The sequence below is a fragment of the Onychostruthus taczanowskii genome, unplaced genomic scaffold (genome assembly GCF_017590055.1).
Source record: "Onychostruthus taczanowskii isolate IOZ18803 unplaced genomic scaffold, ASM1759005v1 scaffold41, whole genome shotgun sequence".
NCBI lineage: Eukaryota > Metazoa > Chordata > Aves > Passeriformes > Passeridae > Onychostruthus > Onychostruthus taczanowskii.
In genome coordinates this window covers 6,700,439-6,720,823 of record NW_024501571.1, presented here as the reverse complement: position 1 = coordinate 6,720,823, position 20,385 = coordinate 6,700,439, and the positions used below count along the sequence as shown (strand labels likewise).

General features: G+C 47.1%; 1 protein-coding gene across 1 annotated transcript in view; it reads left to right on the top strand.

Annotated features, from left to right (window-relative positions):
• The window catches only part of PLXNA4 (plexin A4), a 456,808-nt gene that overhangs the window by 374,861 nt on the left and 61,562 nt on the right, over window positions 1-20,385 (top strand). The window contains exons 11-16 of the mRNA XM_041413432.1: window positions 2,779-2,875; window positions 7,182-7,372; window positions 11,435-11,586; window positions 12,202-12,319; window positions 17,882-18,018; window positions 19,626-19,793. Coding sequence (XP_041269366.1) covers window positions 2,779-2,875; window positions 7,182-7,372; window positions 11,435-11,586; window positions 12,202-12,319; window positions 17,882-18,018; window positions 19,626-19,793 — 863 coding nt within the window. The remainder of the gene's footprint in view (window positions 1-2,778; window positions 2,876-7,181; window positions 7,373-11,434; window positions 11,587-12,201; window positions 12,320-17,881; window positions 18,019-19,625; window positions 19,794-20,385) is intronic.

Below are 20,385 nucleotides of genomic sequence, written 5' to 3'. Positions count from 1 at the left end.
AAAACACACACGAGGCTCTGGTGAGGCCCTTTCTAAGACTCATCTTCTGACTTCAGGATGACCAGTTATTCTGTATATATCCCATTTTCCATTCCCAATCAGCGTTTTCAAAGTGCTGTGCAAAGCAGGTGTTCCTGAGTGGTAAAAGTTTAATTATTCACCGCCCTTCAGGCACTCTCCTTCCCATTCTTGTCCCCCATCCTTGCATCCTCACAGCCAGTGGTGTGACTCCAGACAGCTCTGCATCATCTTGGATCTTGCTGGCAGTGACACCCAAAAGTGTCACAAAAATGCAAATCCTGAATGAGACTGGCGTGTCTACTGCAAAGGATCTGGCTCACCTGGGCTGCTCTTTACCTCCATGGAAACCACAAATACCCATCAATTCCCTACAACTGGATCATAATCACAGCGTTTTGCAGATTAATGGCTAATTGTGTTTAGTCTGTGCAAAGAGGAATTACTGTGCAAGCAGCTCCCACTCTGCTGTAATGGACAGAAATCACCAGTTACCATTTACTCCCCAATTATACAACAATTAATGGATCCAGGAAAACCTACCTGCAAAGCTCAGAGCTTTGGCATCTCTGTGGATAACCACAACAGGAGTTTAAGAGATGAGGGACTCTTTAGTGACTTTTTTGGCCCAGCCAAACCAGCTTGCTGAGTTATATCTAGCCTTGTAGTGGGGAAAATATTTTCCTTTCAAAGTGGAACTTTGTCCTGCTGTAGATCCCAGTGCAGTGGGAGATCCCTGCTCTTAGGAGGGTAAATCCCATTGTGCACTGTGCTCAGCAATAGTAGCAGACACTAAATGTTTCTCCCCTTCTTTCTTGCTCCCTTCTGTCCTTTCATCAACCATCTCCTCTCCCACCACGAGGCTTTGGCCTTTTGATGAGGAGTTGGGTGGAAGCTGCTGATGGAGGTGGGCAGCAAGGTGAACCCTGGGTTAACTGGCTTGAGATAAATCAAAATCTAGGTGGAAAAAAGCTCTCAGCACCATGTGGAGAGGGCCTCCAGAGAGCAGCTTCCATTTCCTTCCTTGGGGTCACCTCTGTGTGCCTTGACTGCCCCTGACAAGAGTTTGTTTAAATCTGTCCAACTCTCTCAGAAGTTTTTTTTGCAGCTTTTAAAGACACATTTGCTGGAAACTGGATACTCCTTGCTCCAGCTGTGGCTTTTCTGGATCCAAGTAGGGAAAAGTGATTGCCTCCTGGGGCTTACACATGTAACAAACTCTATCTGCTCCATCCCCAAAGGAGAATTGTTTGGGTTTTGGCAGCAATATGGCATTGTTGATTTACAGTCTGTTCGTGGTCTCCAGCAGTCCCCAGACCCTCTCCTGCAGCAGTGCCCAGCCACTCCAATTTCAGAGCTGTTTGCATCAATTCCTCCTACTGAAAAAATAGTCTCCATTTGCCAGCATTGAGTTTCATTTGGTTGATTTTGGCCCAGTTCTACAATTTGTCAAGTTTGTTTTGAATTCTTAACCCTGCTGTTGGAGGTTCTTACACCTCCTCCAGAACAGTGTCATGAAATCATCCAAGTCAGTAGTGAAAATACTGAGTAATGCCAGACTCAGGACAGTATTCCTTTTGAAACATCCTCCCAGCTTCACATGGAATTATCTGATCTTTTTTTTTTTTTTTTTTTTTTTAATGGTTTTTGCATAAACCTTATGGTGGCGTTTCTTAGGTCATATTTCCCTGGTTTGTTTATGGGGATCTGCTGTAGGATAGTAGCAAACACTCTCCTGAAATCAGGATAAATCACATCTGCTGCCTTCCCTTTATCCACAAAGTCATTAAGCCTGTCAAAAAGGAAATTAGATTGGGTTGACACAATTTGTTCTTGACAAATCTGTGGTGGCTGATTTTTATCACCTTATCATCTCGCAGGTGCTTATAAATTGATTGTTTAATAATTTGATGTACTTTCTTTCTGGGAAGCCAAGTTAGGCTGACAGGTCTGTAATTACACAGTGGCTCCATTTCCCCCTTTTTTGGGGGGATTTCCCTGATTTTGAGACTTTACTCAGCTTCCAAGAGTTCTTCAAGACATCCCAGTGTAAATAACCATACCTATCCTCTCAGCACCAATGGAATACCCAGCAGAGGCACAGCTGGATGGAAGACCCAGAATGTGGAATTTACACCTCAAAGTTGCACCCAGCTTGGAAAACTACTTTTCAAAGCTGTGCTCAACACCCAAAAAATCGATTTCAAAGTTAAGGCCCATCACATGCAAACACACACATAATGGGATATTTTTCTGACTGATAGGACAAGAGGGAGTGGTTCTAAGTTGAAGAAAGGTTCAGATCAGATATTAGGAAGGAATTTTTGGCTGTGAGGCTCTGGTTGCCCAGAGAAGCTGAGGCTGCCCTTGGATCCCTGGAACAGCTCCAGGCCAGGCTGGACAGGACTTGGAGCAACGTGGCACAGTGAAAGGTGTCCCTGCTCATGGCAGGGGGTGGCACTGGATGATCTTTCAGGTCCCTTCCATCCCCATTCTGGGATGCTATGAATGTTCATCTAATGGATAAATGGGCTTTTGTGATGGGCGTGGTTGGAGCTCCACAGCTTTGGGAGAATCCCATGGCATTCTGGCAGGTGCTGCTGATTAGGGAGGGGAGTGACAGCTCCATTTCTCTTGTTCTCCATGCTCAGCATCACCTCTTGCCTCATCCCATCCCCTCCCCACCTCCAGGCACTCTCTAAGTCTGGCTTTGGGGTTTTTTTTGTTTGTTTGTTTTGTTTTTTCCTCTCCCACTTCTAGTACTCGTACGAAGGGATGGAGATTAACAGCCTGCCAGTGGAGCTGACAGTCGTGTGGAACGGGAATTTCAACATTGACAACCCAGCACAGAACAAAGGTAAAGAGTTATTTCAACTTGTCCTTGGAAGCGGTAACCTTAGCAACGGGCCCTGGCTCCCTGCACTTAACAAAGCCGCCACCGTCTCCCCGTGCTGGCTGCTGCACACTTGTTCTCTGCACTCTGCAAATTACCAATTTCTGAGTGCTTTGTGCGCCTCCCCCCAGCCCTCCAATTCTCTCATTCCACCTGAGAAACGCGACTCTCCCTCCCACTTGTGTTGCTCTCCCTCTCCCTTCATCGTCTCTGCCTCCCGCTTCTCCCCACAGCCTCGTGTCTGCTTTTCACGCCCCTCCCTCTCCAGGCTTTTTCTCCCCCTGTTTATTTCTCCTGCAGTGATGCTCTTCAAGTTAACATGCCAGGAGAGCGGGCTCTCTGCTCAGAGGCAATTTAGTAATGAGCAGGGGAAGGCAGAAGGGGAGCAGGAAGGCTGCTGCTCTCCAGTGGGAGAATTCTGAGCAAAATAAAATTATGACGGTGATAAAAAGGATCTGAAAGCCACCTGTGTTTAACCACCACTGATGGCACAGGTTTGATGTGCCCCTCGCAGAGGGGGCTGTACATCCAGCCACAGCCCTGAGGCAGGTTGGGTGTTTCTGGAGATGGATGGTTCGTCTGCATCTTCTTCTTCCTTCTTGTCTTTCCACCCTGGAACCTTCCCCCCAGGCAACCCCTCCCCTTGGCTGCCCTGCATTTGCAGCTCACACCTGCAGATTCTCTTCTTCCCACATCATCACCTCTCAGAAATGTCTCCCTCCCTCTCTTTACCTTGTCATGGACACTTCCCACACCTTCTTCCACTCAATCTGTCCCCACCAAGTTCTCCCATGGTGCTGTCACACAGTTCCACACTGTCCTGGTTTGGAAAGACAGGTGTCTGCTAAGGAAGGCAGGAGCCTCCCCTGAAATGGAAACTGTAAACCCCCTCCCTCCAAATTGTCATAAACTTTAAATTAAGAGGGGCTCTCAGGCAAAGATATGGGATCAGGAATAACAGGTCTTTATTAGGGAAGAAAATAAAAATAAAACAAACAATGCAGTAAATCAAAACAACATTGAAAGAGTCAGAACACAACCTGACACCCTGTTGGTCAGGCTGTTGGTAGCAATCCAATTGGAATTCTGGCTGCAGCCCTCCTGGAGTAGCAGGTGTGGTTCTGTTGGAGTAGGGATCCTGGACAAGGGTGGAGTTTTCCTCTGAAGATCCAGTGGAAGAGGCAGCTGTTCCTCTGAAGATCCTGTGGAAAGGCTGTGCTGGTGTCCCAGAATCTCAGATTGTATCCAGGTAGGAATGCTTGGCTCCTCCCCTGGGCGGAGCATCTCCCCATGGGATGCTGGAATTTGATCAGCCATGCAGGGACACTCAGTGGCCATGGACAGCAGAGATCTCCTGGAGGGAGGATTGGCTGTGGGAGAGATAAAGAAAAAACTGCCCCATGAACAGAGAGAGCTGCCCCACCTCTGACAGGTAGCAAATAGAACACACATTATTTGGCAATCTAGGACAAACACCCACCCTCATGCTGAGGGGTGGTGGGTGAGGTTCCCACCAACACCACATTCAACCTGGAGAGCAACACAGAAGGCAATTCTTCTCCCCGTGGCACAGCCCCGTCTGCCCTTCTCCCCCTCTGAATGGCAGAGTTCCGGCAACAAAACCCCAAAACAGTGGCTTTTGAGGGTTAAATCCACTCAACAACAGGCTGGAGACTCCTGCCAAGCCCTGGCACTCAGGCACAGCCTGTGCTGAAAGCGCCACACTGCCTCTGTTCTGAAGCTGTCTCCTTCTCTCTAAGCTGTGTCAAGGTGTTTCCAGGACACTGCTGAATTCCATGGGCCCAGAGAGTGCCATGGACTGGGAGAACCTTCAACAGTGTGGGCTTGGAGGGCAGAATTTGGACGCTTGCCCCAGTCCTGTTTATTTTTGTGCTACCATAAAATGAACACCCCTGACACAAGGTGATCCACACCAAAAATGTAAATCCTTTTCTTGGGCTGCATTGAGCTATCCTAGGTGATGTGGGAACAAATTAAATCTCATAATCATGATGACCATATTTTAGGACTGTTTGTGCCAGTAACATAAAACAGACCAGGGGATGAACTCAAGAATCATCTCCAGCACAGGCCTTTTTTTTGGTTATTCCAAGCCAAAATGTTGCAAATAATGACTAGGAAAAAATCTGGGAAGCAGCACTAGCTGGTGGCTCTCCCAGATGTGTAATTTGGATATTATCATTATGTTTTTGGTCAGGAGGAGAGTTTAGGCATGTGCCCATAGAGACACCACATGGAAGCAATGCCACACAGAGGTGACCAAGATGCCACTGCTTTCACATCCAGCATCACCATGGGCTGGGCTGCGAGGTTGAAATGGCAAACTGACCCAAACCTGCTAAATTATCTACAGAGATAACCACTGGTAGCATCTCAAGCAGAACAACTCAGCAAATTTGAGGAAATGCAAGAGAAAACTAAGGAAAGTGGTATATTATATGAAGTCTGGAAAACAGTGTGTTTGACAGAAGTTTTGCAGACTTTTTGTCTGTTTGGGTACTCTTCTTGTACCCAGCCTGGAGAAGTAAAGAGTTTCTGAGTTTTTCTTGCATTGGCCAATATTTGCTGACTTTGAGGGGGAAGGTATGGAGAGACAGAGCCTTTCAGCATAAATATTTCCAAAGCCTTTGACTCTGGGATTGTATATAAAGATAAAAAATCACTTTAGTCACCCACAGACACAGCGAAACAGAAGCACAGAGGGAAAATCTCCCAACATGCCCACAAATGAAGGAAAGAAAAAAATCTGAGAGCCTTGATTCTGTCACCTTCATCTTCCAGGAGGAAAATTCTGCTTGCAGTTCCCTGTGCAAGCCAGGCCTCAGTTTCTACATCTGTAAAATAAGGATAAATAACATGATCTCATTTTGTAGGAGGACTTCAATATTTTTAGGTTTTATTAGAAAAAGCTCAGAGTGCTTCTAATCACTTAACAGCACAAAATGGAGCTAAGCATTAATCACTGGTGTCTGTATTAGAGTGGAATCAACTCTGCTTCAAAGTGGGAAGCAGACTGAATTTCTGGAGCAGAAGAAAGGTAAAGGCTGGTTGTGAATCCCTGGAATCAGCCTCATAATGAACCATTGTGTATTTACTGTTATCTTTTAGGATTTCTGTCAGGTGGAAAAGCTGAGTGGCATCACCTTAACACAAAATTCCGGGGAGTTTCACACCCGAGTTTAAGCTGTGGGTTGGCCAGGTCTAGAAAATTCTCTTAGGATGAAGTGCTGAGTGTGAGGCGGGTTGTTGGTGACACTTTATGACATTCAGTATGTGAGAAAGGAAGGGATTGAGGCCAAATCACTGCCCAGGTATCAGAACCCAGGACATCCCTCTGGGTGCCCTGGATGGCTCAAAATCCTGGCAGGGGGCTCAGATACCCTGGCAGGAAGCCAAAGATCCCTGCAGCTTTGAGTTCAACCCATGGAGGAAATTACCAACTTTATATGAAGAATTACAAGTCACAAAAGTTTAAGTAGCATACCAGCATGTCACAAGGTAAAAGGTAGAATTTTAAAGAATTTTACTATGGGGGTCTAGAAGACAAAATGGAAGAATTTAGGTGTTGTCCTGTCCTTCTTCCTTCTTCTTCCTAGCCTCCATCTTCTAAGTGATGTTAGCATATTTGGATTGGTTCAGAGTAGAAGCACACAGTCTAAAATAGACTATAAGTATTAAAAAAACCCTGTAAATAAAGTACACATAGTTTTTAGTATAAAGAGATAGCACTGCCTCAAGGCAGTGCAATGTGCCTTGGACTGACCTGCTGAACAAACCTCCACAGGCCAGACAGAAAATGTTTTAAATAAGAAATAATAAACCTTAAGAACGTGAGCCAAAGACTTCTGACTCCTTCTTTGACAGCTGGGTTAGAAACAAAAGGCTTTTAATACATCTCAGGGTCAGCTTAAGCAAAAGAAATCCCAAGACCCAGGCATCATTTCCTCCAACCTCCTGCTTGTCGTCCCTCACCGTAACCTTCTGCTCCCATACCTCTTCCTCTCCCATACCTTATCCTTTGTGTTCTCAGCTTCCAAAAACACCTTTGATGAAGAATGAACTAACAAATTAACTTTATTGCATGAAGGATTTCCATGTTTTCCCCATATTACTCGCCCTCCTGGAGAGCTGCTGTCCTACCTCTGGCACGAACAGCCCAGAACACTTTCCCCTCTTTCTCCCAGTGCCATCCCCAGCTGCTCTGTGCTGCCTGCATCTTTCAGGCCCGGTGTTTTTGCTGTCCCTGCAGTTCACCTGTACAAGTGCGGGGCCATGCGGGACAGCTGCGGACTCTGCCTGAAAGCCGACCCCGACTTCGAGTGTGGCTGGTGCCAGGGACAGAACCAGTGCACGCTGAAGCAGCACTGCCCAGCCCAGGACAGCCAGTGGCTGGAGCTCTCCAGCACCAAGGGCAAGTGCACCAACCCCAAGATCACGGATGTAAGTCATGGATCTGTGAGAAGCTGGGGGATTCTCTTTCCTTGGTTTGTTTTCCTGGTTTGCGGTTGGGTTGGTGATGGGAAGGTCAGGGCTGAGTTCTGCTGGGTCAGGAAAAGCCTCAGGCACTCTGGGGATGTGAGGCCATGGTGGCTTCAAAGGCAGGAGCAAAATTTTTATGTGTCTACAACCCAGGGGTGACCTTGAGTGTTGGAACCCTGGCTACTGAGAATTTCAGACTTTCTGTGCTGCAGGCACTGACCCCCAAGAGAACTCTGCATTGACCTGAGGCCATGGAGAAGCTTCTAAAATGGAATGACAGAACTGAGATTGTGGGTGTGCAGTTTGAATAGAAGTGTGTGATATCACAGGGTGGGAAATTTAGAGTTTAAGGGTTTAGAGTACAGTAATATCTATAAAGTAAGATAGAAGTTTTAGGGTGGTGGCTGGTCCTTCTTCACCTTCTTCTTCACCTTCTTCTTCACCTTCTTCTCCATGGGTTTGGGTGGTTTTGTGTAATTGGATAAAAAAGTCCACATTGCAAGGCACAGGTGGCTGGGTATTGGGTTAAAAGTAAAAATAATTTAGGTGTCATTTCTTAATTGGACAGTTTATCCTTAAAAGGCCTTGTAGAGAGAGAGATAGGACTCCATTTTTTAGTTTGCTAGAGTTCCCTATTGATCATGTTGACTGGGCCAAAGAAAAAGCTGGAGGAAATGTTCAAAAAGGAAATAAGAATAGGAAGACCATAAAGACAAGGAGCAGAAGAAAGGAGAAAAGGCAAGGGAGGCAAGTCGGGCCTGAAATCTAAAGGGATTTTTTTTTTCTGCTGTCTTAGGATGCCTTTGCCACAATGCCAGACACGTTTTCAGGGTCACAGGACAGGCAGCAGGACAGACCTGAGCCTTGAAAATGAGGTTTCCATCCCTTCCAGGTGCCTCCTGCCTTGAGCACCTCTCAGTCACCAGACCTTATTCAACATGAGCACCCTTTCGATGTGGCCAGGGCCTGATTTACAAATGGGAAAAGTCAGGAGGGAAATAAAACAGGGAAAACATGGGGAAATGCAAAAGAGGAAAATCCAGCCTCCACAATGGTGCTTTAATAGGAATAGTTAGGTGGGTTATTTTCCTAGAAAGTAAGAAAGGCTTTTTAAAGTTGTATTTGATTCAGATTCAAAAAGTGTGGGTGTTATGGAAGAGCCCTAATCCAATATCTATGCTTGAACATTTGGGGAGAGCAAAGGCTGGGTTGAATCTGTTTTTCCCAGATGATACTGAAAATAACCCCTTTCTCTGTGTTTTGATCCATCTCCCTGTCATTCACCAGCTTTCAAAGCTCTCTCTGCATTGAACTGTTGGAGTTCAGTTTATTCTGGTGTTTATGGCTCTTTCTGGTGTTTCCAAGGTGAAGGTCTCTACTTTACTTGGATTTATCTGAGACCCCACCTGAACCACCTGAAGCTGTGAAATCAAACCCAGACAGCCAGAAAGGACAGCTAAATAAAACTGAAAATTCAGCTTTGAGGTCTTGAAAATCACTTGGAGCTGGGGGAAACATTTAAAAAATATTTTCAGATTCTCAGGCCTTGTGAAACAATGACAGAATTTGGTGTGGGGCAGCTGATGGATGATCAACTAAAGCAGAAATCCAAAACACAAGAACCTGGGTGTGCAGAGGTTCTGAAGGTTCACCCACATTTCCCTGCCATACTTTAACCCTAATCCTTCATCTCCAGGCTCATTTTGAAGAGCAAACTCCTCATTCTCCACCCTACAGCTCCAGAGTGCTTCAAATTCTGCTGGCACTTCCTGCAACAACTCTCTGAGCTCAAAGAGATCATTGCAACACTCACTCATGAAATATTCCAGCTGCCTGCTGCAATCCTAAGTAGCTCTTGGAAGGCCTTTTTCTGAGCCATTAGCATGGAAGTAATCTCAAGTGACTGGATATATATTGCAGCTAATGGTAGGTCTGGAGCTGTGGGGTGGGAGCATCCAGAGCCTGGAGAGGAGCCAGGGCTGGATCTCTGCAGGGAAGAACACGTGTACTCACACTTGTAGGGGCACTCACACCCCCTGCAGCACTGATCTCCCCATTTCTGTACCAGCTCTGGCGTTTACAGAGCCACTCAGGGAAATTAAGGGACTTAGAGACTCACTGAGCCACAAAAAACCTCCTCTAGGAGTGACAAGCAGCAGTTGATATGAGCAGAGACTGGAAACTGGGATGCAGCTCTGGATCTTTCAGAGGAAGCAGAGGCTTCCTGGCAGATTTTGTTTTGCTGTCTGGATTTTCCTCTCCAAAACTGACAGGTCTCGTGCCATGTTTTTCACCTGTGATAGAACAGGCTCCTCCTCTCCTGCTGTGAAAAAAACCTGGCAACACCTTCCTCTTGGTTGAATCTATGGCCGAGCTGTGAAATAGGGTTAAAAAAATCTTCCATGTGACCCTGGGAGAATCCCAGGCCCTCCTGATTTAAGGAAATAAGTGGTTTTTTTTAAGGAAATAAGTGGGTTTTGAAGCTGGCCTTCATGAATTAAATATTGCCCAGGAAAGGATTCCATGGTGCTGTGTTGGCTGTGCTCTAGGAAGCTTCCTGTTGATGCTTTTTGAGTCACAGCGAGAATTTTTTGAAATCTTGTGCTTTAGGCAGCTTTCCCTTTCCCTTTCCCTTTCCCTTTCCCTTTCCCTTTCCCTTTCCCTTTCCCCTTTCCCCTTTATTCTTTCCCTTTCTTTTTTCTTTCCTGGCAAACCACCACAAATACCTCCTGGTTCCCTGTAGAGTCAGAGATAAGTCACACTCATTGAGGACTCAGTTCACAACACCTAAAATTAATATCCTAAAGTTAATATCCTAAAATTAAATATCCCCTAGGGGCGCCTGGCTCTCCCTCCTTTTATTAAAGGTTGGACCTTCTAAAAATCACCCTCTGGGTGGGAATTACACCAACCCTGGTGCCAGGCTGGGTGCTGGGAAGGGGCTGGGAGCAGCAGGGCATGGCTGCCAGCCCCAGATTCCCACCTGGCAGAGCCAGAAGCAGGTGGGAATGGCCCTGAGACAGGGAATTCCCCTTTGCTCACGGCAGGGAGAGCTGTGCCAGCCCTGGCAGATGGCAGCCATGGCATCCTGAGCAGGCAGCAGGGAACACCCTGCAAGGGAAGTGTTTGAACCCCTTTCAATGGGCAGTGGCATGGCAAAGTGGGCACGGTGAGGAATTGGAAGGGCAGAATGGAGATAATTAAGGGCCAGCCCTGTGATTCTGGTGTTGTTCCAATGCTCAGGAGACAGTTCCTGTGCAGATTCCCACCTGGCTCTGGACAAGGGGGATGGAGCAAGACTCTGTGAGGGTCTGGTGCAGGGCCAGGCTGGGATGCAAACACCATTCCAAGCCCCCAGCTTGGTTGGGATGGTTGCTCCTCTCGTGCTGAGACTCAGAGGCTCCACAAATAATCTGTCCATGCTCCCTGCCTGCCCTTCCAACGGCCCCAGCTCTCCCAGAAGGGAAACTGGAGCTCTTTCAGGAAGAAGTGTTGGCACAGAGCAGCTGCTGCTGCTGTCTCAGTCACCATCCACCTCCTCCACTCTTAACCTAACACCCTGTTCCTGCTGTGGCTTGGCTGGTTTTTTTCCAGGTGGACATTTTCAGCTGAATTTCTGATGCATGACCATTACCTCCATGTGCTTTGGGCTGTGAATTTAGGATTTCAAGTGACTGGCCCAGCCCTTTATGTCCTTGTCTTGTCCTTTCTCCCATTTCTCTCCACCGTGTCCCTCTGCTGCCTTTCCATGGCTCACATCTACAAAGAGCAGAGCTCAGCTGCAGCTCCACAAATCCCTACAAAAAATGTTCTACTTACCTCTGGATATTTTGCAAGTAGTTAAAAGATAGTAAATGAGGTCTGGAGCAGAATTTTGCATACTCTGAGTATCTGAAGTAGGTTTGTTCAGCATTTATAATTATAAGTGTCCCTAGTGATTCCCAGAAGTTGTCTGTTCTTTCACTTGAGAGGATTCTGGTGCCTGGTTTCATCGTTCTCCTTTCTCTTGGCTTGTTTCCCCAGATCAATCCCGTGACGGGCCCTCGTGAGGGAGGGACCAGAGTGACCATCCGTGGGGAGAACCTGGGGCTGGAATTCCAGGATATCGCGTCCCACGTCAAAGTGGCTGGTGTGGAGTGCAAGCCCCTGGTGGAAGGGTACATCCCGGCAGAGCAGTAAGTGGGGTGTGTGGCAGAGCAAAGGCCACAGCACACCCAGTGACATTCCTTCCTGCAGGGCCTTCCAAGGAATCCATTCTGACCTGGGAATTGAGGGGTGGAAGAGGCCATTCCTCACGAACGGCTCGGGATAATCCAGTTATTTAATAGTGCAGTTATTACTGTGTTTGGATTGCATATTTAGGTGATCCTCATGGCAAATGCCCTGAAATTATCCTGTTTTTCACCAAACAGTCACCCCAAAGTGTTCATTTCCAGTTTGGAAGGCAGCAATCCTGAAAAACCTCTTGCTAAATGCAGGAGTGATCATTAAACCTTAGAGTTGCCTCCACCATGCCAGGCTGGAGCCAAGAGGGATGGAGCCAGACCTCAGCCCAACATTTCTCTGTGTATTTAAGTGGATTTACACCACCTCAGCACATGTCCCAGCTAGAAGCCACCACTTTCTAAAGAATCACTTAATCCACAAATTGGATTCTGGATGGGACAGAAGAGGGTATATTAATTTTCAGTCCATTCCCCAGCACTGTGGGCTCTTAGCTGCAACTCCACCTTAGCAGCACCACCAAACCACCCCTCAAACTCTGCTCCTGGTTGGTATTTTCCCCTCAGGATCGTGTGTGAGATGGGGGAGGCCAAGCCCAGCCAGCACGCTGGATTTGTGGAAATCTGCGTGGCCGAGTGCAAGCCAGAGTTCATGGCCAGGTCTTCTCAGCTCTACTACTTCATGGTAAGTTCCTGAAAAAGTTCTCCTTGGCCCTGAACTCCTTGGCCTTGCTCCTCTTTGCTCCCTCTGTCCGTTGTCCTTCACCACGTTGAGGTTCCGAGCTCTTCGCTGCCGTTCCGGTGCACCAAATTGTTCATTCCATTTCCTTCCAACATCTTGTTCCCAGCAAAAATAGCTGGTCTAATTAAAGTTTTAACAACCTAATAATAGTCCAGGTTATTAGTCCAGTTACAGTTCCATGCAGCTGCGGTCCAAATTAATACAGAAAATTCTCATTAATAGTTAAAAGTGCTGTACAGGAAAGAAAAAAAAAGCAAGAGCTAAAAAAGGGACAATTTTCCCTGGTATCTTTTTTTTTTTTTTGGGTGTGATGCTCCTGCTACCAACACCCCTTTGGCTGGAGCCACCAGTGTTGTCCAGAAGAAATTTGGGGGCTGTCACTCCTCATTACAACCCCGGGATCTTCAGCAGCCTGAGTGTGATGGTCTTGGTTGGGTTTCTTTCTCCTCCATCTTGGATTCCCCCAGGTGTTTATTCATCCCATCCACACCAGGAGCACTGGCATCAGGACAGATCCAGCTCAGGCTGCTGGTGAGCTGTAGGATGTGACTGGGGCTCAGTGCTGGTTTTGGATGCTCCGTGATGAAACAAGAGACACCTGCAAGCTTCAGCTTCAGTTCAAGTGCAAACACATGTTGTACACTCAACCTGTGCTTTTTTCCTCCCTTCTGATGATGTTCCTTGTCCAAGAGACCTGATTATTCCTCTAAGGCCCCTTGCTGGGGACATGCAAGCATTGTCTGGCCTTGATCTGTTCAGATCTGTGCAGGTTTGAGATGAGAGGGTCCCTTTGTTCCCATCAAAAGCTCTCGACTCTTGCAAGAGAATGGGTCTCCTCTGAAATTATTCACATGCCTGAGCATTTCTTTATGGTAAAGGGAACTTGTAATGAATGCAAATGTCTTGGATTCCCCCCTCGAGCTACAGAAATTTCTCTGTTCCCTGCATTTCCCGATGTCACTCAGGTGTTGCGGTGGCGGGGGCACAGAAACACCTTGAGAGAAATCCCCTACCAGGCAGCCAGAAGGGCTCTTTCCAGGACATTACACTTCAACGTGTCACCTTTGCTACTTCTGGAATTACTGTCTGGTTCTGATCATCCGTGTCCATCTGTGACAGCTTTTCCCTCCTTGCTTGCCGCCTTCCCGGCTGCCAGGGCACGAGCACGAAGCCACCGGGGTTTTCTCTGCTGAACACCTCAATACCTTTGTGCTAGACAAAAAAAAAAAAAAAACAAACAAAAAAAAAACCCAAAATACAGACACTCTCCAGCCTGCCCATCATTTTCCCTCTCCCGTGTCCGGTGCTTTCACAGTGGGAGCTGTGTTTTTTTGGCTTCCTCGTATTTTTCTGCCAGGAGGGCAGAGATACTGTTGCAGGAATCTCGATGTGCCTTGGCATCCTGCGGTGGTGCGTGGCAGCTTGAAGGGAAAGAAGATGTTTGAAAACTGAGGAAGGGCATCACCTGGGAGAAAAATGTCACTTCTTGACTCATAGCAAATCTTCTGGAAAATTGGTTTTCGAGAGGTTTGAAGGAAAACTTGGCCAAAGTTGGCCAATTGGTTCAGCCTTTCCCTGTCTTGCAAGAATTTGAAGAGATGATGGTTTGGACTCAACAGAGTATTAAATTTCAGTGTTTTAAGAAAGAGGTGGCTTAGTTCAGAGATGCCAGAATGGTTCTTCTCCACCTTTCTAACCAGAATGTTTAAATTCAAATAGCTGCTCTTTTGTTTTAAACTCATCTGTGATCAAAACCTGCAAATTGCATTAGAAAGTACAATAAGCCAAGAGGGAAACAAAGCTGAAATGAAATTTATGATGATCTAAATGATTTTTTTTTTTACAGTTCTTCATTTTCTTGCTGTGTTTATTGCCCCATTCTTTCAATTAAAAAAATATTACATTCTCAATTTGAGTGCTGAAGAAAGTTTACCTTTATTCTGGCTTTAGGTGAAAATATTGTATCTCAGTGCAGCTGTTGTGGGCTGCTCCACATTTCTTCTGAGTCTGCTCCTAAAATCCTTGTTTTGGGGAGCATTTCCCACCCATCCCTTTCATCTTTTCCCCTCTTGCTGCTACTGTGGAACCTCTAGAAAGGAAACTCAGATGCACAAGCTGTGTTTGAGTCATATCTTACTCTTCCTGTGTTCCCAGGAGGAGTGGAATGGGAACCAAGGTCATGACAAGATCCATGGGGGGCAGTTTAGACCCAGCTCTGATGCTGCTTCTCTGTGGAAAACCTGTGTGCAGGAGATGCTGGAGGAAAGAAAGGGTTGGGGAGCTGAGGAAAGTAGGTAAAATCCTAGAAAATGTAGAAAATCTATTGTCCTCTTTCCCTCATTGTCACTCTCCAGCCTATCACTGATCCACAAGACCCTCTTTGCATTTTCCACCACCTTCCACCAGTGAGGAAATGGTGAATAATCTGGAGTTTTGCTGTGAATGTGCTGTGCAATGTTCAGGAAGGCCACTGTGAATAATTAGAGGCTGATCACAGCTTTGAAAGCTGAGCTACAAACACATTTGTAAGACTGGCTCCAGGCACAGCAGGACTTTGCCAAGGAGTGTTCCTGGTGTGGCTGTGGCCTGTGAGGATCCTCAAAAGGCCATGGCTGCTTTATCTACCCCAAGGAGAGGGCAGGGAACCCACCCAGGGGTGGGACAAAGGACTTTTGGGTCTTTGACTCAGATGTTCCACTATGATTTTTGAATCAGATACTGCTGCAGCGCTGCTGTGTGGGCTTTGGGCACCAGGCTGGACATTCCCAATCCATTTTCTGCCAGCTGGGAACTCACCTCCCAGCATCAGTCATCAAGGTAGCAGGAATTTGTACTGCTGGGGGTGTCCATCACTAAGGGAGCTGCCATCAGAGCTTGAGGTGGTACCCAAAATATAAAGTAGCAGTACTGAAGTGCATCCTTTGAATTTCCATGCTCTTCCTGCAGTTTTTATCCCATTAAAGGAGAATGGTAGAGAGTATTTCCAGAAAATCACACTCCAGGCTTGGAGAATGGCCGGAATGCTGCCCAGTGGAAAAGGACCTGGTCGACAGTGGCTGAAGATGAGGCCAGGAGTGCCCAGGTGGCCAAGAAGCCAATGGCACCTAGATTGTATCAGGAATAGTGTGGCCAGCAGGACCAGGGCAGTGCCCACCCCACTGTGCTGGGCACTGCTGAGATCCCACCTCAAATCCTGGATCCAGGGAAGGATTTCCCTTCCCTCAGGGAAGGGACAGAGCTGGGAAGGGTCTGGAGCCCCAGGAGAGGCTGAGGGAGCTGGGAAGGGGCTGAGCCTGGAGCAAAGGAGGCTCAGGGGGGACCTTGTGGCTCTGCACAAGTCCCTGCCAGGAGGGGACAGCCGGGGGGGTCGGGCTGTGCTCCAGGGAACAGGGACAGGAGGAGAGGGAACGGCCTCAGCCTGGGCCAGGGGAGGCTCAGGGTGGATTTTTCTTGATGAAAATGTTGCCAAACACTGGCACAGGCTACCCATGGAAGTGGTGGAATCATTGTCCCTGGAAGTGTTCAAGGTGCTGAGAGAGGTGCTTTAGTTGTGGCCTTGCCAGTGCTGGGTTAATGCCTGGACTTGCTGATCTTAGGGGTCTTTTCCAACCTCAAAAATTCTGTGATTTTAAGTATAAAACCAGCTTGCAAGCCATCAGGTGAAAACCAGACAGGTTTAAACACAGAAAGTGCCCAGCTCTGACAACAGCTCCTTTTACAGAGCTGTAAGTCTGGTTTTCATGTTCTGCCCTTCCTCCAAGAGCTGCATTTAGAATAGGAGCAAAATGGAAAAATGGAAATCCTGCCGCTGTTTTTCAAAATGATTAAACCAGGGGGGCCTGGGAATAGAGGTGGCTCTGTGTGTGTGAGAGTGGGAGCTGTGGTGTGTGTCAGGTGGTTTTATAAACATGGATTAATGGTCTCCAAAGCTCAATAAGGTGACTGCGTGATGTACCTGCTCGCTCAGAGGAGCTGAGAGCTTCAAGCACTTGTGTCATCATTCTTAAAGAGAGGGGGAAAGAAATAATCTTCATTTAAATGCATATAGTAGCTTTTCACTTGGGACTGAATGGAAAGTTTTTCTATTAAAATGCAAATGAAAGAATAAACTGTAACACCAAATTTCTCCCTGAATATTGATGTCTCCTCTCTGCATTGTGGTAACAGGGTGATCTGTGCCTTCAGAGCACGAGTATTTTATCTTGATTTGGGGAAGAAGGGAGGGTAGCAAGGTAAGAAAAAGAGTTTTGAGATTTGGGGCCTCTAAAGGAATGGTGCCCCTTTTTTATATATTAACACAACGCTGTGTTAGGCTGGGAAAAGAAGCTCAGAAAATCAGCAGGAAAAGGGAAAAGGTGTTCAAGTGCTGCTTCTGTGGCTGTGGCATTTCAGAGAAACACCACCACCACGTGTCAGTGCAGGACAGCTCGAGGCTGTCTCAACATCCAAGTCAGATAAGAGAAAGATTTAGGGTCATGTGTGGGAATTTTGCACCAGGACAGGTCCAGGCTGGACATCAGCAGGAATTTCTTCATGGAAAGGGTTGTTGAATGTTGGAACTGAAGCAGGAGCTGCTGGAATCCCATCCATAGACATGTTCAAAGAACAGCTGGATGAGCTCTGTTCTGGTTGTCAAGGTGGGGATGGGGCACAGGTTGGACTCTTTGACCTTGGAGGTCTTTCTCACCCTCAGTGATTCTGGGATCCTCTGTGGGAGAGGCAAGAGCAAACTCAGACGTTCTGCTGAGGCACAGCTCTCCTCCATCCAAGGGGGAATGGGTTCCCACTGCCAGAGGGCCGGGTTGGAGGAATATTGGGAAGGAATTGAATTGTTCCCTGTGAGGGGGGGGAGGCCAAAGAAGCTGTGCCTCATCCCTGGCAGTGCCCAATGCCAGGCTGGATAGGGCTTGAAGCAACCTGGGACAGTGGAAGGTGTCCCTGCCCATGGCTGGGGCAGGACTGGCTGATCTTTAAGGTCCCCTCCCACCCAAACTATCCTGTGATTCTGAGAATCAATGAAGTTGAATGATCTTCTCAAAACCAAACAATTTTCATCACTTGCGAGTTCCACAGTTGGGAGGTGGAGATTCCCCATTTAGATGCAACCAAACCAGTTCACTGCCTGAGTTATCCTGCAGAGCTGGTGGTGTGTGACAGCAAAGAGACCCCTGGGCTGTGCCAAACAAGCAGTGGAGATGAGCAGTGACCCAAGGTGCTCCAGGCATGGACCTGTCTTTGTAGGAATATTTCTGAGCGGGTTCAAGGGCAGATCTCATTTTGGAGTGAGAACAGACTGGGGCTGGATCTGAACTCATCCCACCAAACCTGGCATTCGAGTAGAGGGTCTCTGACAGGTCTGGTGTCACCCCAGGCTCCTTTATCAGCCAGATGTGACGAGCTTCAGAAGTCTTGATTAATCCTTGGGGGTGCCTCCCTCTCTCCAGCACTAACAGGAGAGGGAAGGCCCCTCTGCTGTGTCTCCAACACCTCTCTTTGCCTCCACAGACTCTGACCCTCTCTGACCTGAAGCCGAAGCGAGGACCAGTGTCGGGTGGCACCCAGGTGACAATCACAGGCAACAACCTCAATGCTGGCAGCAATGTCATTGTGACCTTTGGGAGACAACCCTGCCTCTTCTACAGGTACAGATGAGCCCTCCCTGCTGCTCATGCCTGAGTGTGAAAGATTAAATGCCAGTTAAAGTCAGGAAACTTCTGCAGCCCTGACACCTTGTCCCTCAAGTGACTCCTTTGCTCGTGGCCACATCTATGCTGCAACAGGACTTGTGCATTCTGCACCATGCACAGCCTTGCTGGGCAAGTTTTGGGGAGAGAAAATAGGATTTATTTCATTGTTTTCCCTGGTATTTGATGTGCTTTTTCCCGTGGCCTCTTGTCAGATTTCAGTACAATTCTCCACGGTCCTGCGCTCTGCTACTTGCTCTGGGAGTGCGTCGTTTAAAAGATTCATTTTCATGTCCCTGCTTTAGTAGAGGTGACAAAGAAAATCTGACAACATCAGTTCGAAGTACTAAACCACCTCCCTTTTATCCCAGAATAGTCCTGTAGTGCTAAGAAATGGATGATTTGCAACATTTCAGCTCTGTGTTGGCTCTTGCTCAATGGCGCTTCAGAGAGGCTTAATGTCACTGTTACCTGCTGGATGTTCCCTGATCCCTGTGAGAATGAGTCTGAATCCCATTCCCAGGGGCTCCTGCAGCTCCAAACTACCCAGAGCAACACATTTTGCTGCCAGTAGAGATGGGGGCTGAAGATGAAGTTGGCACATTTCTCCCAAATATGTCCTTGGCAGAGGAAAAGCTCATTCACAGGAGACCTGGGAGCACTGCCCTGGGGCAATGCCCTTCCCTCTCCTGGCTGTGGGGATCCTCTTTAGCAGCCTGTCATGACTGTGGAGCGATCCAGCATCCAAAATTCAGCAGGGTGAAGTCACAGGCTGTGATTTGAAATGCCAAGTGGGAGCCACAGCTGCTTGGAGATGCTCACTGAAGACTGGGGAATTTTATGAGGGATTGAGCACTCTCTTTTGGGGGAATTTAGAGGGCACCCGGAGGGTGCAGTCATTGGAGGTGACTTACACCCCCATTTTAGGGGTATAAGGTGAGGCTGCATCACAAATCATGGGACTGAGAAGTCTGAGAATGTTTGGTGCCCAGATTTTTGATCCATTTTGAAAGGAATGCAGACCTGGAGCTGTTTTTGAGCCCTGCCAAAAAGGAAAGGTTTATGCAGAATCCTCTTTAATCATAAAATGTTCCCACTATATTAGCACTTCCAGAGGTCCCAGGCATGCTGCAAACTGCACTTAAACAAGACTTATAGCCCTAATGCAAAGTAAACTTTATGATCCCAGACTGGAAAGCTGAGGTGCAAACACCCCTTTTACGAGCTGCTGCTGCACATGTCTGCAGGCAGGAAGGAAACATCCATCAAATATTTAATCACAGAGAAATACTTCTGGAGAGAGGCCTGGTTTGGGCTGCCCTTGGGGTTCAGATTTTATTCTGAGTCCTGAGAGATGAGGACTCTTCTGGTTTTATTTAAACCAGTGAAAAGGCAATGCCACTTCCCCAGAGACTGCTACAGGAACACAAATGGCTCACACTGAGTTCCACATCTTCAGTGTATAGATTTGGACCACAGGACATAAGAATAAATAGTTGGGCTCTTTTTTACACTATTTTGCTGCTGGTAGCACCTGGTTCACATTTCCTTTCTCCTCCTCCCAGGAGATCCACCAAGCACATTGTCTGTAACACCACGGCCTCCTATGAAGGCTTTGAGAAGGTGAAGGTGTCCGTGAGAGTGGACAAGGCCAAGATCCATCAGGAGCTGCACTATGAATATGTAGAGGATCCCACCATCCTGAGGATCGAGCCTGAGTGGAGCATCTTCAGGTGAGTATCCCAGGAAAACCTTCTCCCAACTGCCATGGTTTTTTAAAGGTTTTTTTTTAAAGGACCACTGCCCTGATAACTTTGGTCCTTGGTGTAGAAAACTGATTTCCAAGCATTGTGTCCACCAAGAATTTGTGCAGAGATACTTTCTGGAGCCAATAAATCCTCAGGGTGGATTAGAGTGAGGTGACACTGAATCATCAGTGTTTGTAAATATATATATGTAAATATATATATATATATATATATAGGGTTTTTTTAGAACAATTTGGTTTTAGGGGAAAGCAGTTTCACAGCCATTTTGGTTGTTATTATCTCTAGTAATATGAAAACACAAAAAGCCTAAAAATATCACATAAGAAAATGGGTAAGAAATAAAAGGAAAGGATGAGAGTAGAAAGACTGCACCACTCATAGGCATTGCAATTTCGCTGTCTGTTGGTTGAAGTGATGGTCACAGACTGGATCCATCAGATGACAGGGGACATCCCAAAGAAATTATGAGCAAAATCCCCAGAACACACCCTCTGCTTGGTTTATACTCAGGTGGGAACACCCAGCGGGGAGTTTCCCACTGGATGATGGAAAGCTG